Raw genomic sequence first — 23,016 nt, forward strand, 5'->3', positions numbered from 1 at the left:
GCAAAACATCCTCAAACACACTTAATTTTTTTGTGAACAGCATCTCATTGGTAAATGCTCCTACTATTCCTAATGGATTAACATCATACCTTGAACAGAAAAAGGTTAAAAGAATGTACAAGAATGTAACAACTCTTGTATATATCTCAAAAAAAAAAAAAAAAAAAAAAAAAAAAAAATGTCAAAATTTTTAATTAGCTTTAAAAATATTAAAATGTCACCAAATGTTATTTTATTCATTATGGTCACAGAATGGCATATAACGTTCACTTTTCTCACTGCAAAATATTGTTTGAGTTTACTGTAAAAGATTTTTTCAATATGGCCATCCAAATACGTACAAAATTTATACACAACAAATGTATAACTCCAAAAGTTAATGGTTTATGGTTTATGAGTAAATGAGAGTGAGGAAACCTTAGAACCAAGCACTTTGCACATATGTAAAAATGGTGAGAATCAGTCAGAAACGGAATTTTTTAAGCTGTCTCGGTTGATTTTTTTTTTTTTAGATAATTGAAGTTAAGTTATTGACACTGAATATGGTAGTTCTATTTAATGAATTTTCTTGTACGTTTTAATAAACATTGCTTGACATTCGTACTCAAATATGTGAAAGTTGCAGATCAATGTGTGATTGAAATGAAGTCAAGAAGAAATAACCCCCCTTCCTCCCCCCCCCAAAAAAAAAAAAAAAATTAGGGATAACATATATTGCATTGACTCTATTGGCCATATATAAGTGATAAGGCTTTCATCTGGTCCTCATTCATCAATACAACCTAAAGATACAAAGAAAATAGTTTGAAATCTGTAAAAATATCAGCCCTCCAAAAAAGTCACAATTTCTGCCACCTGTGGCTGATTAACATGTTGACCAATTTTGTTGCAACTTTTCATGCTTAGTGCCGGATATGCATCCTCCAAGATGTAGGAGTTACAATGAAATCCACATTAAAACAGGAGAAAAAAGAAAAGAGAAAAAAAAAAGTGGTTGTCAGCTTTTCATACAAAGGGACATAAAGAAATATTGCCATTGGGCAATGTATTTACTGTATATGATATACAGTACTGTACTGTATAATAAAATACAGCATAATAACATACTAACTCATTATTATGTGTGAAATCTGGCCCTCCAGGTGGAACCAGCTACATATCTACTTTGTAGACCTTCCTTACTATTACTTGTCTTCTTTGTGCGTCAGACAGGTGCTTGCATCTCTTTATCCCTAATTGCCAGTAAATTGGAGGTGTTATTGTTATTATCAGTACCGGTTGCCACCCGTCGCGCATGCATTTATTTTGTACAAATTTGTCAAAAATAATTTCTTAACATATTGCGAAGAAAATTTCACGACGCTGATGGCAAATAACTGGAGATTTGTTTCAAATTTTTCAATATTTTTCATATTTTGAAAAATACACTACGTCACCAGGCCCTTTAAGTTATCGTGCAGCAGTAACAGCAGTATTTCCTGTGCTTATTGCTACAATAATGCATTATGTACACTTAGTAGTGTGAGGTCACTGTATGGTGGTGGTTGAGGATATTTATGGTTCGGATTTCTCCCCCTGTGGCAACAAGTGTTTGCCTTGTTTACTCTGTGGTGCTCAATTGACTTCAAGCAGTTGCTTTTGTTGTGCTTCCTGGTGGGTTCTTTCTCGGGTTTGGTTCGATCTTTGATCTGCAAGCTCCCTTCATCATGTAGGCGAAGTCAGTTTTTGGTTGGGGGTTTCTAGTAGGTTATCGTCTTGAGATGATTTCGGGGCTTAGCGTTCCCGCTGCCCGGTCCTCGACCAGGCCTTCTTTTTTGTTAACCACCATGTTGTGGGTTAACAACAACAGATTCGTCTGCTGAATCAGTGTGGCCACCTGTTAATATCTGCACTCATCATACCAGCTTAATGGTTCGCTATGGTGAACACAAATGTAAATATTTATATATAACGTGTATTTACCTGTATAGTTTTATTATTATTATTTTCTACCACAGACGTGGCCACACACTTACAATGCTAACCAGCATATATACATTTTCTTCTGTCCTTCATGGACAGGGTGAGAGATTTGTTAAACTTATAGTTCAGTGATTTATTGAACAATCAACCACAGAAGATGATTTTAGTGCTTTTAAAATGCTAACCTAACCTACAAATATAAGTACTCAGATTTACATCTGTCCTGCATAAACAGTGTTCGAGGTGTCTTTTTATATAGTGTCATCAATGTGCATTTACAAAGGAGAAATGCAATTCTGACCAGCTTCCACATACCCTGTATTAGAATATACACACAAATATACAGTACATATATACACATATACCACATATATCCACATGTACATATATACATACACCAATGTCTCTCCTACTCTGACAGGGTAAGATAGCTTCCATAGAAACTAGTATGATATTAAACACATAACCACTGAAGGTGATTAAGATGCTTGTACAAGCTCAGGTTATAGGTACATGCATTGTATAACAGATGTATTACATATTGCATAGGTACAATACATTATATAATGATACATTACATGATCAATCTTGGGTACAAGTTCAATATATCATCGTGTTCCAGTATTCGTATAATATTTACAGAGTTCAGCATACCTCAGACCAATAGGGCAAAAATCAGTCAGTATGGGGACATTCTACAATATAATGTACAAGGGAATGCATGTTTTCTCTTTCACAAAGTTGACACATTGTGTTAACTTGTTAATACGTGGCTGGGGCCGGGTGACACACGGGTGTGTCTGCCTGGGCCCTGTATATCTCCCATGTGGTTGTACAGTAGGTCTTTATATTTATTTCCTGTATATACTTGTATATATATATATAATGTAAAGTTAGCATTGTTGGTAGGCTTTTTTTTTATACATTTATACTTAAGCTTACGTACTAGATGAGAGCTACACTCGTGGTGTCCTGTCTTCCCACTACTCTGTCATATGACTCTTTGAAACTACCGATGGTTTTAGCCTCCACCACCACATCACTTTTTCCAACTGTCTACCACTCTGTTCGCAAAAGAAAACTTCCTAATATTTTTTCGGCACCTTTGTGTGTAGAATTTGTATATTAAGCACATGTAAGAATTTGAGCAGGAATGCTTTACTCAACTAGTACTCACCTGGTAAATGCCATGTGGTAGTTAGGTCTCAAGTTCATTATGGTTTTGACAACCGATTTTGATTTGGTAATAATTTTAACGTTAAAAGGGCTTTTTAGTTTTGAAATTCATTTTGATAAAGTAATTTAAGTGCGATTTTATTATAGCAATCAGTTGAAAGGACTTCATATGTTGTCATTTGCAATGTTGCTTCTCTTTCTAGGTGTAAGAGTTTTCTTACATTATTTAAAAGTACAGTAATGCTAGTTGGAGGTTCTTGAGCGTGGCTCGGACTCAGGATCTCGAGCGTGGCTCGGACTCGGGTTGTTGAGTGTGGCTCGGACTCGGGTTCTTGAGTGTGGCTTGGACTCTGGTTCTTGAGTGTGGCTCGGACTCGGGTTCTTGAGTGTGGCTCGGACTCTGGTTCTTGAGAGTGGCTCGGACTCTGGTTCTTGAGGGTGGCTCGGACTCTGGTTCTTGAGCATGGCTCGGACTCGGGTTCTTGAGAGTGGCTCGGATTCGGGTTCTTGAGCATGGCTCGGACTCTGGTTCTTGAGAGTGGCTCGGACTCTGGTTCTTGAGGGTGGCTCGGAGTCTGGTTCTTGAGCATGGCTCGGACTCTGGTTCTTGAGCATGGCTCGGACTCGGGTTCTTGAGCATGGCTCGGACTCTGGTTCTTGAGAGTGGCTCGGACTTGGGTTCTTGAGGGTGGCTCGGACTCTGGTTCTTGAGGGTGGCTCGGACTCTGGTTCTTGAGCGTGGCTCGGACTCTGGTTCTTGAGCGTGGCTCGGACTCTGGTTCTTGAGCATGGCTCGGACTCGGGTTCTTGAGAGTGGCTCGGACTCGGGTTCTTGAGAGTAGCTCGGACTCGGGTTCTTGAGAGTAGCTCGGACTCGGGTTCTTGAGAGTAGCTCGGACTCGGGTTCTTGAGAGTAGCTCGGACTCGGGTTCTTGAGCGTGGCTCGAACTTGGGTACCATTAGTGCTAAATGTTTTTTAGATTCTTTTGAGAAATTTCTTAGCTAACATGAAATTTGTTGAACTGTACTTGAACTGTCTGTAATATTTGTGGGAGACTGAACTGTCTGTAATATTTGTGGGAGACTGTATTGTCTGTAATATTTGTGGGAGACTGAACTGCTGTAATATTTGTGGGAGACTGAACTGTCTGTAATATTTGTGGGAGACTGTACTGTCTGTAATATTTGTGGGAGACTGTATTGTCTGTAATATTTGTGGGAGACTGTATTGTCTGTAACATTTGTGGGAGACTGAACTGCTGTAATATTTGTGGGAGACTGTACTGTCTGTAATATTTGTGGGAGACTGAACTGCTGTAATATTTGTGGGAGACTGAACTGTCTGTAATATTTGTGGGAGACTGTACTGTCTGTAATATTTGTGGGAGACTGAACTGCTGTAATATTTGTGGGAGACTGAACTGCTGTAATATTTGTGGGAGACTGTACTTGTTCTGCTGTAGTATTTAAGAAGTACTTCAGTTGTTGGATACAGTGTCGGTTAATCATTGGTTAAAATATTCATAAGACTTGAAGTATAGCTTTGTGTTCTCGAAAAAAAGTATCAGTAAATGTTTGGGAATAAAGTGTGATAATGTCAGAGGTAATTTGTTATAGTCATTAAGTGCACTTGGCTCCATAATTGACTTACAATTGGGGATCTCAGATAACATTTAAAGACCAGACGGAAATGGTTGAGCATGTATCATTTCACCTAATGCTTCTATTCACCTAGCAGTAAATGTGTAGTCATTGTAGGTTGCATCCTAGGAAAGGTCAGTAGGTTGACCGTGAGGGGAACTTCAATACAAGCCTAAAGTGTCTGTGTGTGTGTGTGTGTACTCACCTATTTGTGCTTGCGGGGGTTGAGCTTTGGCTCTTTGGTCCCGCCTCTCAACTGTCAGTCAACTGGTGTACAGGTTCCTGAGCCTACTGGGCTCTATCATATCTACATTTGAAACTGTGTATGGAGTCAGCCTCCACCACATCACTGCCTAATGCATTCCCCCTGTGTGTGTGTGTGGGTGTGTGTGTGTGTGTATATATATATATATATATATATATATATATATGAACATATAATATATGTTGTATATATATATAATATATGTAATATAACATATATATATATGTGTATATATATATATATATATATATATATATATATATATATATATATAAACATATATATATATATATATATGTATATATATATATATATATATATATATATATATATATATATATACAGTATATATATATATATATATATATATATATATATATATATATATATATATATATATATATATATATATATATATATATATATATATATATATATATATATTAGTATATTTTGGTAGCAGTCTTTCCTGTAGACATATTATTAAATATGACCGAAAAAGTAAGATTAATAATTCTAACACAAATTTTCTCGATCTTTCTTATGTTTCTTTTCACTGTTGATGGTAATTGAAAAATCAATTCTCCAAAATTCATTTTTATTTCTAGTCTGACGCGACACTTGAGCACGTTTCGTAAAACTTATTATATTTTCAAAGACTTTAGTTTACACACACACACAACTATAACTGAATAGAGCTTAAACATCTTCGATTTTTTATACCTGCATTTGGGTGAGGTGATATGTTACAACAGTTTTGGATGAGGTGAAAACAAACTTTCAACACAAGCCAGAACACGAAACAATGGGTATTGAAGGTAAGAATGGAAGTAATTGCAGAGGGCCTATTTGCCCATATTTCTTGATGCTTCTATATTGGAGCGGAGTCTTGAAGTGGGTAGAATATAGTTGTGCATTAATTGGCTGTTGATTGCTGGTGTTGACTTCTTGATGTGTAGTGCCTCGCAGATGTCAAGCCGCCTGCTATCGCTGTATCTATCGATGATTTCTGTGTTGTTTGCTAAGATTTCTCTGGTGATGGTTTGGTTGTGGGAAGAGATTATATGTTCCTTAATGGAGCCCTGTTGCTTATGCATCGTTAAACGTCTGGAAAGAGATGTTGTTGTCTTGCCTATATACTGAGTTTTTTGAGGCGTACAGTCCCTAAGAGGGCATTTGAAGGCATAGACGACGTTGGTCTCTTTTAAAGCGTTCTGCTTTGTGTCTGGAGAGTTTCTCATGAGTAGGCTGGCCGTTTTCTTGGTTTTATAGAAATCGTCAGTTGTATCTTCTGATTTTTGTCTGTAGGGATAACGTTTCTATTAACAATATCTTTCAGGACCCTTTCCTCCGTTTTATGAGCTGTGGAAAAGAAGTTTCTGTAAAATAGTCTAATAGGGGGTATAGGTGTTGTGTTAGTTGTCTCTTCAGAGGTTGCATGGCGTTTCACTTTTCTTCTTATGATGTCTTCAACGAAACCATTGGAGAAGCCGTTGTTGACTAGGACCTGCCTTACCCTACAGAGTTCTTCGTCGACTTGCTTCCATTCTGAGCTGTGGCTGAGAGCACGGTCAACATAAGCGTTAACAACACTCCTCTTGTACCTGTCTGGGCAGTCACTGTTGGCATTTAGGCACATTCCTATGTTTGTTTCCTTAGTGTAGACTGCAGTGTGGAAACCTCCGCTCCTTTCCATGACTGTTACATCTAGAAAGGGCAGCTTCCCATCCTTCTCCATCTCGTAAGTGAAACGCAACACAGAAATCTGCTCAAATGCCTCCTTCAGCTCCTGAAGATGTCTGACATCAGGTACCTGTGTAAAAATGTCGTCAACATACCTGCACTATATGGCCTCCTCTTGACATACCAGAAAACATTCTAAGGAAACTACTCCAAGCTTGTACTAAAGAGGCACTTTTCTTGAGCCCGGATGGGCACATGTATAAGCAAGTAGATGGGGTCGCCATGGGTTCTCCCCTTGGTGTCCTGTTTGCGAACTAATACATGGGTACCATCGAGCAAAAAGTCTTAGTCGACATGAACTTGAAACCGGCCATATACTGCAGGTATGTTGACGACATTTTTACACAGGTACCTGATGTCAGACATCTGCAGGAGCTGAAGGAGGCATTTGAGCAGAATTCTGTGTTGCGTTTCACTTACGAGATGGAGAAGGATGGGAAGCTGCCCTTTTTTTTTTTTTTTTTTTTTTTGAGATATATACAAGAGTTGTTACATTCTTGTACAGCCACTAGTACGCGTAGCGTTTCGGGCAAGTCCTTAATCCTATGGTCCCTGGAATACGATCCCCTGCCGTGAAGAATCGTTTTTTCATCCAAGTACACATTTTACTGTTGCGTTAAACAGAGGCTACAGTTAAGGAATTGCGCCCAGTAAATCCTCCCCGGCCAGGATACGAACCCATGACATAGCGCTCGCGGAACGCCAGGCGAGTGTCTTACCACTACACCACGGAGACTGTAAACAGTCTCACAGTTTCTGTAAACAGTTTCTAGATGTAACAGTCATGGAAAGGAGCGGAGGTTTCTACACTGCAGTCTACACTAAGGAAACAAACATAGGAATGTGCCTAAATGCCAACAGTGACTGCCCAGACAGGTACAAGAGGAGTGTTGTTAACGCTTATGTCGACCGTGCTCTCAGCCACAGCCCAGAATGGAAGCAAGTCGACGAAGAACTCTGTAGGGTAAGGCAGGTCCTAGTCAACAACGGCTTCTCCAATGGTTTTGTTGAAGACATCATAAGAAGGAAAGTGAAACGCCATGCAACCTCTGAAGAGACACCTAACACAACACCTATACCCCCTATTAGACTATTTTACAGGAACTTCTTTTCCACAGCTCATAAAATGAAGGAAAGGGTCCTGAAAGATATTGTTAATAGAAACGTTATCCCTACAGACAAAAATCAGAAGATACAACTGACGATTTACTATAAAACTAAGAAAACGGCCAGCCTACTCATGAGAAACTCTCCAGACACAAAGCAGAACGCTTTAAAAGAGACCAACGTCGTCTATGCCTTCAAATGCCCTCTTGGGGACTGTAAGCCTCAAAAAACTCAGTATATAGGCAAGACAACAACATCTCTTTCCAGGCGTTTAACGATGCATAAGCAACAGGGCTCCATTAAGGAACATATAATCTCTTCCCACAACCAAACCATCACCAGAGAAATCTTAGCAAACAACACAGAAATCATCGATAGATATAGCGATAGCAGGCGGCTTGACATCTGCGAGGCACTACACATAAAGAAGTCAACACCAGCAATCAACAGCCAATTAATGCACAACTATATTCTATCCACTTCAAGACTCCGCTCCAATATAGAAGCATTAAGAAATATGGGCAAATAGGCCCTCTGCAATTACTTCCATTCTTACCTTCAATACCCATTGTTTCGTGTTCTGGCTTGTGTTGAAAGTTTGTTTTCACCTCATCCAAAACTGTTGTAACATATCACCTCACCCAAATGCAGGTATAAAAAATCGAAGATGTTTAAGCTCTATTCAGTTATAGTTGTGTGTGTGTGTAAACTAAAGTCTTTGAAAATATAATAAGTTTTACGAAACGCGCTCAAGTGTCGCGTCAGACTAGAAATAAAAATGAATTTTGGAGAATTGATTTTTCAATTACCATCAACAGTGAAAAGAAACATAAGAAAGATCGAGAAAATTCGTGTTAGAATTATTAATCTTACTTTTTCGGTCATATTTAATATATATATATATATATATATATATATATATATATATATATATATATATATATATATATATATATATATATATATATATATTTTATTAAATATGACCGAAAAAGTAAGATTAATAATTCTAACACGAATTTTCTCAATCTTTCGTACATTATGCTTCACTGTTGGAGGTAAATCAAAAATCACTTCTCCAAAATTCATTTTTATTTCTAGTCTGACGCGACACGGGCGCGTTTCGTAAAACTTATTACATTTTCAAAGACTTCACAAATACACAACTGATTAGAACTTGCATTTCCCTGATTTTATATCTACATTTGAGTGAGGTGGGAAGGGTGATGTGGCATTACATTTGAGTGAGGTGGGAAGGATGATGTGGCATTAGAGGATATTAATAGGGTATTAAAAGTATCAACACAAGACAGAACACGAAACAATGGATATTGAATAGAAGTGTTTGTAGAAAGCCTATTGGTCCATATTTCTTGATGCTTCTATATTGGAGCGGAGTCTTGAGGTGGGTAGAATATAGTTGTGCAATAATTGGCTGTTGATTGCTTATTTTTTTTAATTTTTTTTTTTAATAAAATATGTCTACAGGAAAGACTGCTACCAAAATATACTAATATATATATATATATATATATATATATATATATATATATATATATATATATATATATATATATATATATATATATATATATATATATTCACAGGCTTCCTGTCCATTACAAAGCAAATAAAGTTTGTTACTAGCTGTCATTATAAATTGTGCAGGTTAGATGAAATTGAAAAAGGAAAGATACCCACTGAGGTTTGATTAAGATCATTTGTGCCTTCTGTAAATCTTTTTGTGTGCTTCCGCTCTCAGGATGATTATGACTTGCTTGGTAAACTACCGCTCACAGGATTAGTATGGGAAGGTCAGTAAATTAGCCACCTCTGGCAGCAACAGTTAGTCTCCGAAATAAGGTATAAATCTGTTGTAATTTTGTCTTCCAGACGCGAGTGAAGGTTGAGAATCTCTCGGTGACGACTCCTTAGCTGTGAGCCAAGGTAGGTACAGTGCACTGCTGCATCTTTTTATAAAATGAATTTTGTTGAAGATTGTCGATAATTTGAAATAAATTTGGTTAATTTTTATGCTGTAGTTGACCAGGGATGTCAACAACTTCCTGTAGGGTGTGTACAGTTCTTTAAAGTCGTGGAACGTAATAATATGTAAGAGAAAATGTCACAATACTATGGAGGGGAAGCAATTATGCAGCCCCCTTGCATGCATCCTCTTCTCTTGACTTCTCCTTTGTAAAAAATCCATTGGTTTGGCCTAACCAAAAGCATCGGAATAAAGACTACCCCACCTAACCCACCGGAGCTGGTAAGCTTTAAGTGTTAGTATTGTGGTCTTTCTTCAGTTCCATGAACCATCTCAATTTTTATGCCAGAGTTGGTTGCATGCAAAATGTTGTGGGTTCAACCAAACGAGAGGTTGGACGTGTGTAATGTTCCAGAAAGAAGTGCGTCGCGTTCTTTGGACTCGTACGTGTGGGTTGGGTTACTAATTATGGATATGTTTAATAACATGAACACTATGGAAAATCTTGGAAAGTAATGTACAATGAGCTGTATGATATAATTTATGATGATTATCCATGCGAAGACTGCAGTATCCACAACAGTACTGTAATGCTCTTGTTCTCTTAGAAATAATTGTCACATTATATTTGTCAGTGTTTCGAAAGTGTGTCATTCTCTGGGGGTTGAAGGCAGGGAAAGGTGTGGGGAAGGGTGGAGGGGCTGGAGGCAGGGAGGGGTGTGGAGGGGCTGGAGGCAGGGAGGGGTGTGGAGGGGCTGGAGGCAGGGAGGGGCTGGAGGCAGGGAGGGGTGTGGAGGGGGCTGGAGGCAGGGAGGGGTGTGGAGGGGGCTGGAGGCAGGGAGGGGTGTGGAGGGGGCTGGAGGCAGGGAGGGGTGTGGAGGGGGCTGGAGGCAGGGAGGGGTGTGGAGGGGCTGGAGGCAGGGAGGGGGCTGGAGGTAGGGAGGGGTGTGGAGGGGGCTGGAGGCAGGGAGGGGTGTGGAGGGGGCTGGAGGCAGGGAGGGGTGTGGAGGGGGCTGGAGGCAGGGAGGGGTGTGGAGGGGCTGGGACAGACAGTCTAGTCATAGCGGTGGTCGGGAGTGGACGGTGCGTGTGTGTGTGTAGGAGGGACCTCTTACTCCTGCCTCTCCCAGCACGTGATGTTTGTTATCTCTCTCTCTCTCTCTCTCTCTCTCTCTCTCTCTCTCTCTCTCTCTCTCTCTCTCTCTCTCTCTCTCTCTCTCTCTCTCTCTCTCTTTCTCTCTCTCTCTCTCTCTCTCTCTCTCTCTCTCTCTCTCTCTCTCTCTCTCTTTCTCTCTCTCTCTCTCTCTCTCTCTCTCTCTTTCTCTCTCTTTCTCTCTCTTTCTCTCTCTCTTTCTCTCTCTCTCTCTCTCTCTCTCTCTCTCTCTCTCTCTCTCTCTCTCTCTCTCTCTCTCTCTCTCTCTCTCTCTCTCTCTCTCTCTCTTTAATCCAAGTCGTTACAGAAAATGGGTGTAATACAACGTTTATTAAAGAAAGCTGTATTTTGTTACAGAAAATGGGTGTGTGTGATATTACGTTTACTGAAGAAAATGGTGTTAGTGGTTAACATGACGTTTGTTAAAGAAAACGGGACTGTTACAGAAAACAGGATTGATGTTTCATTAAAAGGAAACGTTGTTAATATAAACAAATATGTTGAGATTATATTTATATATAAATATATATATATATATATATATATATATATATATATATATATATATATATATATATATATATATATATATATATATATATAATTTCATTTCTATATAAAGCAAGCAACTTAGAGATTGGTGTTATGAAGACACGGGGGTTAAGGAGATGTGTATAGATACGCATGTTTATATACCAGGATAATTTGTATAGAAATGGTAATGTATAATAGTGGTGTTTTGGGTTAAGTATACAGGTAAAGTATAGTTTACTGTTACTCTAGTGTACCTGGTAGTTGCCCCAGTTTACCTTGTAGTTGCCCGAGTTTACCTGGTAGTTGCTCGAGTTTACCTGGTAGTTGCCAGAGTTTACTTGGTGTTTGCCAGAGTTTACCTGACAGTTACTCTAGTTTACCTGGTAGTTACCAGAGTTTACCTGATAGTTACTCTAGTTTACCTGGTAGTTGCCAGAGTTTACCTGGTAGTTGCCAGAGTTTACCTGATAGTTGCCAGAGTTTACCTGGTAGTTGCCAGAGTTTACCTGGTAGTTGACAGAGTTTACCTGGTAGTTACCAGAGTTTACCTGGTAGTTACCAGAGTTTACCTGGTAGTTACCAGAGTTTACCTGATAGTTACTCTAGTTTACCTGGTAGTTGCCAGAGTTTACCTGGTAGTTGCCAGAGTTTACCTGGTAGTTGCCAGAGTTTACCTGGTAGTTGACAGAGTTTACCTGGTAGTTACCAGAGTTTACCTGGTAGTTGATGGAGTTTACCCTGTAGTTGCTCGAGTTTACCTGGTAGTTACTCTAGTTTACCTGACAGTTACCAGAGTTTACCTGATAGTTGCCAGAGTTTACCTGGTAGTTACTCTAGTTTACCTGGTAGTTGCCAGAGTTTACCTGGTAGTTACTCTAGTTTACCTGGTAGTTGCTGGAGTTTACCTGGTAGTTAAGAAGGTACATAGGAAGCCAGGAGTCTCACCAGGATAAGTTTACACCAAGTGATCAAGGCCCCCGCCCCCCCCCCTCCCTGGGGCCCAAGGGGGGGGGGGGCAACCTTGGACCTGCTCATGGCAATACTCTTCCCCAACATGTGTTTATCTGTAACTGTAAACCCGGGATACCCGAAGTTTGCTTTGGCCTAGTCTACCCTGCCATATCTCTAAGTCTATCCTAGACTATTATAATATATTCTTCTCGTCTGCTTGTATAGCCTTGCTTAACCTGCCTAGCCTAACCGTTTCCACGAGCCGGGCCTAACGCTGCGACAACCCGTCCTCTTGTAAAGAACGTCGCTTTTCGGACGTGTGTGTTACATAAGGCCAGACATTGTCGTAGTAGAAAATGGAAGCGGTTGGGGAAAGTGACGTACTGTCCCGTTTTCTGTTGTGGGTCCTCTGGCAGGTTAGGGTAGAAGGGTGGTGGTGGCAGTAGTGAGGGTGGTGGAGGGTGGTGGTGGCAGTAATAAGGGTGGTGGTGGCAGTAGTGAGGGTGGTGGTGGCAGTAGTGAGGGTGGTGAAGGGTGGTGGTGGCAGTAGTGAGGGTGGTGAAGGGTGGTGGTGGCAGTAGTGAGGGTGGTGAAGGGTGGTGGTGGCAGTAGTGAGGGTGGTGAAGGGTGGTGGTGGCAGTAGTGAGGGTGGTGAAGGGTGGTGGTGGCAGTAGTGAGGGTGGTGAAGGGTGGTGGTGGCAGTAGTGAGGGTGGTGAATGGTGGTGGTGGCAGTAGTGAGGGTGGTGAAGGGTGGTGGTGGTAGTAGTGAGGGTGGTGGTGGCAGTAGTGAGGGTGGATGGTGGCAGTAGTGAGGGTGGTGGTGGCAGTAGTGAGGGTGGTGGTGGGTGGTGGTGGCAGTAGTGAGGGTGGTGGTGGGTGGTGGTGGCAGTAGTGAGGGTGGTGAAGGGTGGTGGTGGCAGTAGTGAGGGTGGTGGTGGGTGGTGGTGGCAGTAGTGAGGGTGGTGAAGGGTGGTGGTGGTAGTAGTGAGGGTGGTGAAGGGTGGTGGTGGCAGTAGTGAGGGTGGTGGTGGCAGTAGTGAGGGTGGTGGTGGGTGGTGGTGGCAGTAGTGAGGGTGGTGGTGGCAGTAGTGAGGGTGGTGAAGGGTGGTGGTGGCAGTAGTGAGGGTGGTGAAGGGTGGTGGTGGCAGTAGTGAGGGTGGTGAAGGGTGGTGGTGGCAGTAGTGAGGGTGGTGAAGGGTGGTGGTGGCAGTAGTGAGGGTGGTGGTGGCAGTAGTGAGGGTGGTGAAGGGTGGTGGTGGCAGTAGTGAGGGTGGTGGTGGCAGTAGTGAGGGTGGTGAAGGGTGGTGGTGGCAGTAGTGAGGGTGGTGGTGGCAGTAGTGAGGGTGGTGAAGGGTGGTGGTGGCAGTAGTGAGGGTGGTGGTGGGTGGTGGTGGCAGTAGTGAGGGTGGTGGTGGGTGGTGGTTGCAGTAGTGAGGGTGGTGGTGGGTGGTGGTGGCAGTAGTGAGGGTGGTGGTGGCAGTAGTGAGGGTGGTGGTGGGTGGTGGTGGCAGTAGTGAGGGTGGTGAAGGGTGGTGGTGGCAGTAGTGAGGGTGGTGGTGGGTGGTGGTGGCAGTAGTGAGGGTGGTGAAGGGTGGTGGTGGCAGTAGTGAGGGTGGTGAAGGGTGGTGGTGGGTGGTGGTGGCAGTAGTGAGGGTGGTGAAGGGTGGTGGTGGGTGGTGGTGGCAGTAGTGAGGGTGGTGGTGGGTGGTGGTGGCAGTAGTGAGGGTGGTGGTGGGTGGTGGTGGCAGTAGTGAGGGTGGTGGTGGGTGGTGGTGGCAGTAGTGAGGGTGGTGAATGGTGGTGGTGGCAGTAGTGAGGGTGGTGAAGGGTGGTGGTGGTAGTAGTGAGGGTGGTGGTGGCAGTAGTGAGGGTGGTGGTGGGTGGTGGTGGCAGTAGTGAGGGTGGTGGTGGGTGGTGGTGGCAGTAGTGAGGGTGGTGGTGGGTGGTGGTGGCAGTAGTGAGGGTGGTGGTGGCAGTAGTGAGGGTGGTGGTGGGTGGTGGTGGCAGTAGTGAGGGTGGTGGTGGCAGTAGTGAGGGTGGTGGTGGGTGGTGGTGGCAGTAGTGAGGGTGGTGGTGGGTGGTGGTGGCAGTAGTGAGGGTGGTGGTGGCAGTAGTGAGGGTGGTGGTGGCAGTAGTGAGGGTGGTGGTGGCAGTAGTGAGGGTGGTGGTGGCAGTAGTGAGGGTGGTGGTGGCAGTAGTGAGGGTGGTGGTGGCAGTAGTGAGGGTGGTGGTGGCAGTAGTGAGGGTGGTGGTGGCAGTAGTGAGGGTGGTGGTGGCAGTAGTGAGGGTGGTGGTGGCAGTAGTGAGGGTGGTGGTGGGTGGTGGTGGCAGTAGTGAGGGTGGTGGTGGCAGTAGTGAGGGTGGTGGTGGGTGGTGGTGGCAGTAGTGAGGGTGGTGGTGGGTGGTGGTGGCAGTAGTGAGGGTGGTGGTGGTGGCAGTAGTGAGGGTGGTGGTGGTGGCAGTAGTGAGGGTGGTGGTGGCAGTAGTGAGGGTGGTGGTGGGTGGTGGTGGCAGTAGTGAGGGTGGTGGTGGCAGTAGTGAGGGTGGTGGTGGCAGTAGTGAGGGTGGTGGTGGGTGGTGGTGGCAGTAGTGAGGGTGGTGGTGGGTGGTGGTGGCAGTAGTGAGGGTGGTGGTGGGTGGTGGTGGCAGTAGTGAGGGTGGTGGTGGGTGGTGGTGGCAGTAGTGAGGGTGGTGGTGGGTGGTGGTGGCAGTAGTGAGGGTGGTGGTGGCAGTAGTGAGGGTGGTGGTGGGTGGTGGTGGCAGTAGTGAGGGTGGTGGTGGGTGGTGGTGGCAGTAGTGAGGGTGGTGGTGGTGGCAGTAGTGAGGGTGGTGGTGGTGGCAGTAGTGAGGGTGGTGGTGGCAGTAGTGAGGGTGGTGGTGGGTGGTGGTGGCAGTAGTGAGGGTGGTGGTGGCAGTAGTGAGGGTGGTGGTGGCAGTAGTGAGGGTGGTGGTGGGTGGTGGTGGCAGTAGTGAGGGTGGTGGTGGGTGGTGGTGGCAGTAGTGAGGGTGGTGGTGGCAGTAGTGAGGGTGGTGGTGGGTGGTGGTGGCAGTAGTGAGGGTGGTGGTGGGTGGTGGTGGCAGTAGTGAGGGTGGTGGTGGCAGTAGTGAGGGTGGTGGTGGGTGGTGGTGGCAGTAGTGAGGGTGGTGGTGGGTGGTGGTGGCAGTAGTGAGGGTGGTGGTGGCAGTAGTGAGGGTGGTGGTGGCAGTAGTGAGGGTGGTGGTGGGTGGTGGTGGCAGTAGTGAGGGTGGTGGTGGGTGGTGGTGGCAGTAGTGAGGGTGGTGGTGGCAGTAGTGAGGGTGGTGGTGGGTGGTGGTGGCAGTAGTGAGGGTGGTGGTGGGTGGTGGTGGCAGTAGTGAGGGTGGTGGTGGTGGCAGTAGTGAGGGTGGTGGTGGTGGCAGTAGTGAGGGTGGTGGTGGCAGTAGTGAGGGTGGTGGTGGGTGGTGGTGGCAGTAGTGAGGGTGGTGGTGGCAGTAGTGAGGGTGGTGGTGGCAGTAGTGAGGGTGGTGGTGGGTGGTGGTGGCAGTAGTGAGGGTGGTGGTGGGTGGTGGTGGCAGTAGTGAGGGTGGTGGTGGGTGGTGGTGGCAGTAGTGAGGGTGGTGGTGGGTGGTGGTGGCAGTAGTGAGGGTGGTGGTGGGTGGTGGTGGCAGTAGTGAGGGTGGTGGTGGGTGGTGGTGGCAGTAGTGAGGGTGCAGGAAGACACTGGCAACATTTCCTGTCTCCACTCACACCGGGGATGGCCCGCCAGGCCAGCCACATTTACTGGGAAAAATGACATAATGGATGCAATTGAATTTGTTGTCTGGGTGAGAGTCAGAGGGAGAGGAAGAAATTCTTACCTAGTTGTGCTTGCGGGGGTTGAGCTTTGGCTCTTTGGTCCCGTCTCTCAACTGGTGTACAGGTTCCTGAGCCTACTGGGGTTTATATCTACACTTGAAACTGTGTATGGAGCCAGCCTCCACCACATCACTGCCTGATGCATCGTGGTGTCGCGTCTTCCCAGCACTCTGTCATATTTCACCTTGAAACTACTGACGGTTTACGCCACCACCACCACCACCTTCTCACTTGTTCCAACCGTCTACCACTCTCTGAAAGATAACTTTTATCATTTTTCCGGCAGTTTTTTCCTTGTATCTGTGACCTCTTGGTCTTGAAGTTGCTGGTTTCAAGAATTCCTCATTCTCAATTTTATCGTTTCTAGTATTTTGTATGTAGTGATCATGTCACATTTTTTCTATCTTGCATCCTTTGTATATTTAGGGGTTCTAACCACTGCTTCAAACTCTTGTTTATCAGTTAAGAAAGCCATTTAGTTGCATGCCTTAGCAATTTTTCGAGTTTATTCATGTTCTTCAGAAAGGGCACATTACAATGGCTGCATATTCCGATGGTGGTCTGACGAATGTCATGAACAGTTTCTTTAGTACTTCACCATCCACGTAATTATCAGAGAGTGTAAAATTGGGAAGTGTAGCATAGACTCCTGGTTGCTGGACTGGTCAACCAGGCTGTTGGACGCGGCTGCTCCCAGCCAGACGTATGAGTCACAGCCTGGTTGATCAGGTATCTTTTGGTGGTGTTTGTCAAGTTCTCTCTTGAACACAGTAAGGGTATCTTAGAGTATCTTCCCTAGTATGTTCCAGGGTCCAGAACTACCTCGTATGTGGGACTGTCAAAATATTTATTTAGGTCCAGATATTTGAAGATAACTCAACCATCTCTTTCCTATTAAATGTTTGTGGCTCAGCTGTGTACTCGCCTAGTTGTGCTTGCAGGGGTTGAGCTCTTCTCCTTCGACCCGGCTCTCAACTGTCAATCAACTGGTGTACAGATTTCTGAGCCTAATGGGCTCGCGCGCGCGTGCGTGTGTGTGTGGGGTGGGGGTCGGGTAGTGAAGGAGGCGATTTGTTCAAGGGTTGTGGTCTCCCCCCCCCCACCCTCCTTCATCCCGCCTTAGTCATAAGGTAAACACCCCTCCAGGGCTTGTATTGGTGGGTGGGGGGGTGTTCCTGTGCTGGGGGGTGGTAGTGGAACAACACCACATGTGTGGAAGCATGGGAGTGTGTATATATGACTGCTACACAGTATTCATCTATAGACACCCATATATGTTGTAACACATGTGAAGAACCACACACAGTGGAGGCTGACTCCATACACAGTTTCAAGTGTAAATATGATAGAGCCCAGTAGGCTCAGGAATCTGTACACCAGTTGATTGACAGTTGAGAGGCGGGACCAAAGAGCCAGAGCTTATCCCCCGCAAGCACAATTAGGTGACTACACACTCACACCACTGACAAGAGAAAGCTTAGCTGCCAACACCCACACATGGTATCAGCAAGGCGGACAGTCCGCCTGGTATCATAACTCTAACTGTATTTCCTATTTCTAAATTTCCCTTCACCTGTCACTCTCCATCTTTACTCCCCCCGCCCCCCGGAAAGGGGGGGGAGGGAGGTCACAGGGGTCAAGGGTAGACGGAAGTGGTGACATGTGTATGTTATAAGAAACACAGGTGTGTGATGGTGGGGGAGGTACTAGATAATGGTGGTGGTGGTGGTGGTTGTAATGATGGTGGTTGAACAGAACAATTAATAACTTTGTTTAAAATACTAATCAACAGTAGTAAAATAACTTGTTGTGGTTAATAACGTGTTGTTATATAGTTTACTTAGACGGGTCTCAAGGTTAACTGTCTATTACACCTGACCAATAACATATAGTTTACACTGACGGGCCTCATGTCCTCGTGGAATTCAATATTCATAAATAAATGTAAAGTTCCAGTAGCGCGAGCACTCAGCATAATATGGAGAAAGAGCCTAGATACAGGGGGGATACCAGCAGCAGCACTTAAATCTGCAGATATAGCTCCTCTGCACAAAGGGAGGAGTAAAAGCCTTGGCAAAAAAATATAGACCAGTTGCACTAACATCACACTTTAAAGTTTTTGAAATAGCAATTAGGAATAAAATTTTTAGTTTTATGGAAAATAATGAATTACACAACCCAGGACAACATGGATTTAGAGCGGGCAGATCCTGTCTGTCACAGTTACTCAACCACTATGACAAAGTCACAGAAGCTCTAGTAGAAAAGCAAAATGCAGATGTATACACAAGACTTTGCAAAGGCATCCGACAAATGTGACCATGGAGTGATAGCACACAAAATAAGGTCAATGGGAATAACTGATAAAGTAGGACGCTGGATACTCAATTTCCTGTCGAACAGAACACAAAGATTAACAGTCAATCAAATAAAATAGAATCCAAGCGCAGTTAAAAGCGTTTTACCTCAAGCTAGAGTCATTGCACCACTGCTTTTCCTTATTCGCATATCAGATATAGACAAAAACACCAGTCACAGCTTTGTGTCATCCTTTGCAGATGACACAAATCAGCATGAAAATTACCTCTGCTGATGACTTTGAAAAACTACAAGCAGATATTCACAAATTTTTCGATTGGGCAGCAGAAAATAACATGATGTTTAACAGTGATAAATTCCAGGTATTCAGGTACGGCAAAAATGAAGATCTGAAACATGATACAGGGTTCAAAACACAATCGAATCTGCTCATAGTAGGAAAACAGAATGTCAAGGATTTGGGAATAATGAAGTCCGACGACCTAACATTTAGGGAGCATAACCCAAACAAATATTGCGGCAGCCAGAAAAATGATGAGATGGACTACGAGAACTTTCAAATCCAGGGATCCCATCACAATGGTTGTACTCTTGAAATCACTTGTACTGTCCCATCGTGAGTACTGTTCGGTACTCACTTCCCCCGCCAGAGCAGGAGAGATTGCTGAAATAAAAGAAATACAAGAACATATACGGCACGCATAGACGCGATAAAGCACCTCGAATATTGGGATCGTCTCAAAGCTCTCCAAATGTACTCAGTAAAAAGGAGACGAGAGACATACTAAATAATATACACATGGAAGATACTGGATGGCCAGGTTCCAAATCTACACAGTAAAATAACAACATACTGGAGTGAACGATATGGAAGAAAATGCAGAATAGAACCAGTGAAGAGCAGAGGTGCCATAGGCACAATCAGCGAACACTGTATAAACATCAGAGGTCCGCGGTTGTTCAACGTCCTCCCAGCGAGCATAAGAAATATTGCCGGAACAACCGTGGACATTTTCAAGAGAAAACTAGACAGTTTTCTAAAAAAAAAAAGTGTTTAAGGTTTTAAGGTTTCAAGTGTTCATGTTGAAACTGAAGGTTTTTAGTGTTCGTGTTGTAACAGAAGGTTTTAAGTGTTAATATTGAAACTGAATATTTAAGTTTTCATGTTGAAACTGAAGGTTTAAGTTTTCATGTTGAAACTGAAGGTTTAAGTTTTCATGTTGAAACTGATGGTTTTAGGTTTTTACGTTAAAACTGAAGGTTTTAAGTGTTCATTTTGAAACCAAAGAGTTAAGTTTTTCTGCTCACACTGAAGCCTTAAATACTGCTGAAAGTGAAGGTTTAAGTACACTTGCTCCTGGTCGAGTAATCAAGTGTGATAATTCGACAAAATGAGACGAATGGTCTATTTTCGCACACAATAATGTGATTTAATAACCCCAAGACAAACATCAAATTGGTTTAACAAGTGAAAAGGAGGTTGGGTTATATATAAAGTGTGGTTTAACAGTGGGGTTATTGTAGCTTGTGTGGCGCATCTAAAGTGTTGTGGATATAAGTGTAAGTGTGTCACCGGGTGTATGAAGCCTGTTTTAGTGAAGTGTTGGGGAACTTTGTAAGGGGTTTAAAGTGCATCTTCATCATTGTATCTTCGCAACTTCATCTCTGCATCTTCACAACTTCAGCTTCATGTCATGATCCTGACACCAGCATGTCTATACCAGCAGAGAGAGGGGGGATTGGGTTGGTGAGGTGTGAGGATAGACCCCTACACGCGTCCGGACAATGTTGATCTCACGGGCCACTCACACCACACACACTGGCATCAACCACCTCATTAAGTGGTGCTTGAGGAGGAGGCACTTGGATCCAAGTGTTGGGTTAGTGGTCCCGTGCACTAACTAGCGTCCCTCGCACTAACTATAGTGACCTTAACAAGTGGTATACGAGAGGTGTGTCAAGATGGCGGTTAAGGACACCAGGTTTATCTACTACAGAGCCTCTAGTGTTACCAGCTTCCGCGCCACCCTCTGTGACAGGTTAGTGTTGTCATATACCTTGTAACTACCTAACACCTCTTGCAACTAGCTAACACTACGGGTCTACCTCTTCATGCCCCGTATACTCCTACCCTTCTTCTACCTCATGCCTTGAAGTTGGTGTATTATGAGGTAATTTGAAGGAGTCTGGCATTAAAGATGTGGCTGGAGGTGGCTTCCATAACTATCTTACATTGAAATCCGCATGTTGACCGCCCCCGTACACGGCACCAGTATTCCCCTCACATTCCTTCCACTAATTCCTCATTCCTCTTTCCACCTGCGTCCTCTTCTTCTACTTTCTCTCTGTCACAGGAGGCTACCCTTCTCCACCTTATCTATTTCCCCCTTAGTATCTTGTATGTTGTCATCATATTCCATGTCTTCTAGCCTCCATACTTGTGAGATTTAGTTCAATTGGTCCTACCTACCACACAAGGTAGGTAGTCTATCCGTACATCTTAACCCTCTTAGTTCTGGCACCAATCTTGTTGCCCTTCACAAGGAGTGGATCCGATGCATGTGCTGCATATTCCTGTATTGGTCTAAGGGATGTTCTGTGAAATTCCTTGAGAAGTCCTGATTTAGGCTCCTAGGCTCCTAAACCATCGTTCTATTTGCCAGGGTCCTATATTATGCCTGCGTGCATGTGTGTCTCACCTATTTGGGCTTGCGGGGATTGAGCTCTGGCTCTTTGGTCCCGCCTCTCAACCGTCAATCAACAGGTTTACAGGTTCCTGAGCCAGTTGGGCTCTATAATATCTACACTTAAAACTGTGTATGGAGTTAGTCTCCACCACATCACTTCCTAATGTATTCCAGTTGTCAACCACTCTGACACTAAAAAAGTTGTTTCTAATATCTCTGTGGCTCATTTGAGCACTCAGTTTTCACCTGTGTCCCCTTGTGCGTGTGCCCCTTGTGTATTTACCTAGTTGTGCTTGCGGGGGTTGAACTCTGCTCTTTCGGCCGGCCTCTCAACTGTCAATCAACTGTTTCTACTACTACTATTTTTTTTATCTCCACACCACATACACACACCCCAGAAAGCAGCCCGTGACAGCTGACTAACTCCCAGGTACCTACTTACTTCTAGGTAACAGGGGCATAGGGTGAATGAAAGACACTCTGCCCATCGTTTCTCGCTGGCGCCCGGGATCGAACCCGGAACCACAGGATCACATGTCCAGCGTGCTGTCCGCTTGGCCACCGGCTCCCCCTTTGTGACTGTGTGTGTATTCACCTAGTTGTATTTACCTAGTTGTGTTTGCGGGGGTTGAGCTATGCTCTTTCGGCCCGCCTCTCAACTGTCAATCAATCAATCAACTGTTTCCCCCTCCCTCCCCCCGGGAAACAACCCGTAACAGCTTTCTAACTCCATGGTACCTATTTACTGCTAGGTGAACAGGGGCATTAGTGTGAAAGAACCCTTACGACTACGAATCCCGAGCGCTGTCCATTCTGCCGTCAGGCCCCTGTGTGTTTGCGCGAGCTACAAACTGCTTCATCAGGGTAGATAAGAATAAACAGTTTAACACAGGCGGAACACGACGAACATTGTGACACAGGTGGAGACTGAGTACCCAAATGAGCCACAGGGATGTTAGAAAGAACTTTTTCAGTGAGTAGTTAACAAGTGGAAAGCATTAGGCAGTGATGTGACTGATGTGGCTGACTCCATACACAGTTTATAATGGGGATATGATTGAGCCCAATAGGCTCAGGAATCTATACACCAGTTGATTGACAGATACCAAAGACAGACGAGAGATATACCAAATAATATACACATGTAAAATACTGGAGGGACAGGTCTCAAATCTGCACAGTAAAATAACGTATTGGAGTGAACGATATGGAAGAAAATGCAGAATAGAACCAGTGAAGAGCAGAGGTGCCATAGGCACAATCAGAGAACACTGTATAAACATCAGAAGTCCACGGTTGTTCAACGTCCTCCCAGCGAGCATGAGAAATATTGCCGGAATAACCATGGATATCTTCAAAAGAAAACTAGACTGTTTTCTTAAAATTCCGTTGTAACCGGGCTGTTGTGGGTATGTGGGCCTGCGGGCCGCTCCAAACAGCCTGGTGGAGCAAACTCTCACAAGTCAAGATAGGCTTGGGGAGTAGAAGAACTCCCAAAACCCCATCAAGCAGGTATCAAGCAGGCAGTTGAGAGGCGGTGCCAAAGAGCCAGAGCTCAACCTCTGGTGAGTAGAGAGCGTGCGTGTGCAGGTGGTGACGCGCATGCGTTGTAGTGAGAATTACACAGGAAGCTGGCTCCCTGTTGAACCATCTGA

At 44.2% G+C, this 23,016-nt stretch overlaps 2 protein-coding genes and 1 long non-coding RNA gene across 5 annotated transcripts in view; 2 read left to right on the top strand and 1 right to left on the bottom strand.

Annotated features, from left to right (window-relative positions):
- Fak (protein tyrosine kinase 2 Fak) overlaps positions 1-23,016 on the top strand; it is a 258,873-nt gene that overhangs the window by 10,792 nt on the left and 225,065 nt on the right. The window contains exons 1-2 of one of the 3 annotated variants that reach the window (XM_069338786.1): positions 10,933-10,964; positions 20,399-20,713. In XM_069338786.1, coding sequence (XP_069194887.1) covers positions 20,637-20,713 — 77 coding nt within the window. In that variant the 5' untranslated portion in view covers positions 10,933-10,964; positions 20,399-20,636. Of the gene's footprint in view, positions 1-9,787; positions 9,842-10,932; positions 10,965-20,398; positions 20,714-23,016 lie in introns of those variants that run through there. The other 2 variants (XM_069338789.1, XM_069338791.1) reach the window with 2 other exon arrangements.
- Positions 3,382-4,098, bottom strand: LOC138352750 (proteoglycan 4-like). The gene has a single exon (XM_069305341.1). The coding sequence runs from the start codon at positions 4,096-4,098 to the stop codon at positions 3,382-3,384; it is 717 nt and encodes a 238-aa protein (XP_069161442.1).
- Positions 7,250-23,016, top strand: part of LOC138372947 (uncharacterized) — a 312,699-nt gene continuing 296,932 nt past the window's right edge. The window contains exon 1 of the long non-coding RNA XR_011231020.1: positions 7,250-7,335. This is a non-coding gene — a long non-coding RNA (uncharacterized lncRNA). The remainder of the gene's footprint in view (positions 7,336-23,016) is intronic.

Source organism: Procambarus clarkii, chromosome 5 (genome assembly GCF_040958095.1).
Source record: "Procambarus clarkii isolate CNS0578487 chromosome 5, FALCON_Pclarkii_2.0, whole genome shotgun sequence".
In the NCBI taxonomy this organism is placed as follows: Eukaryota; Metazoa; Arthropoda; class Malacostraca; order Decapoda; family Cambaridae; genus Procambarus; species Procambarus clarkii.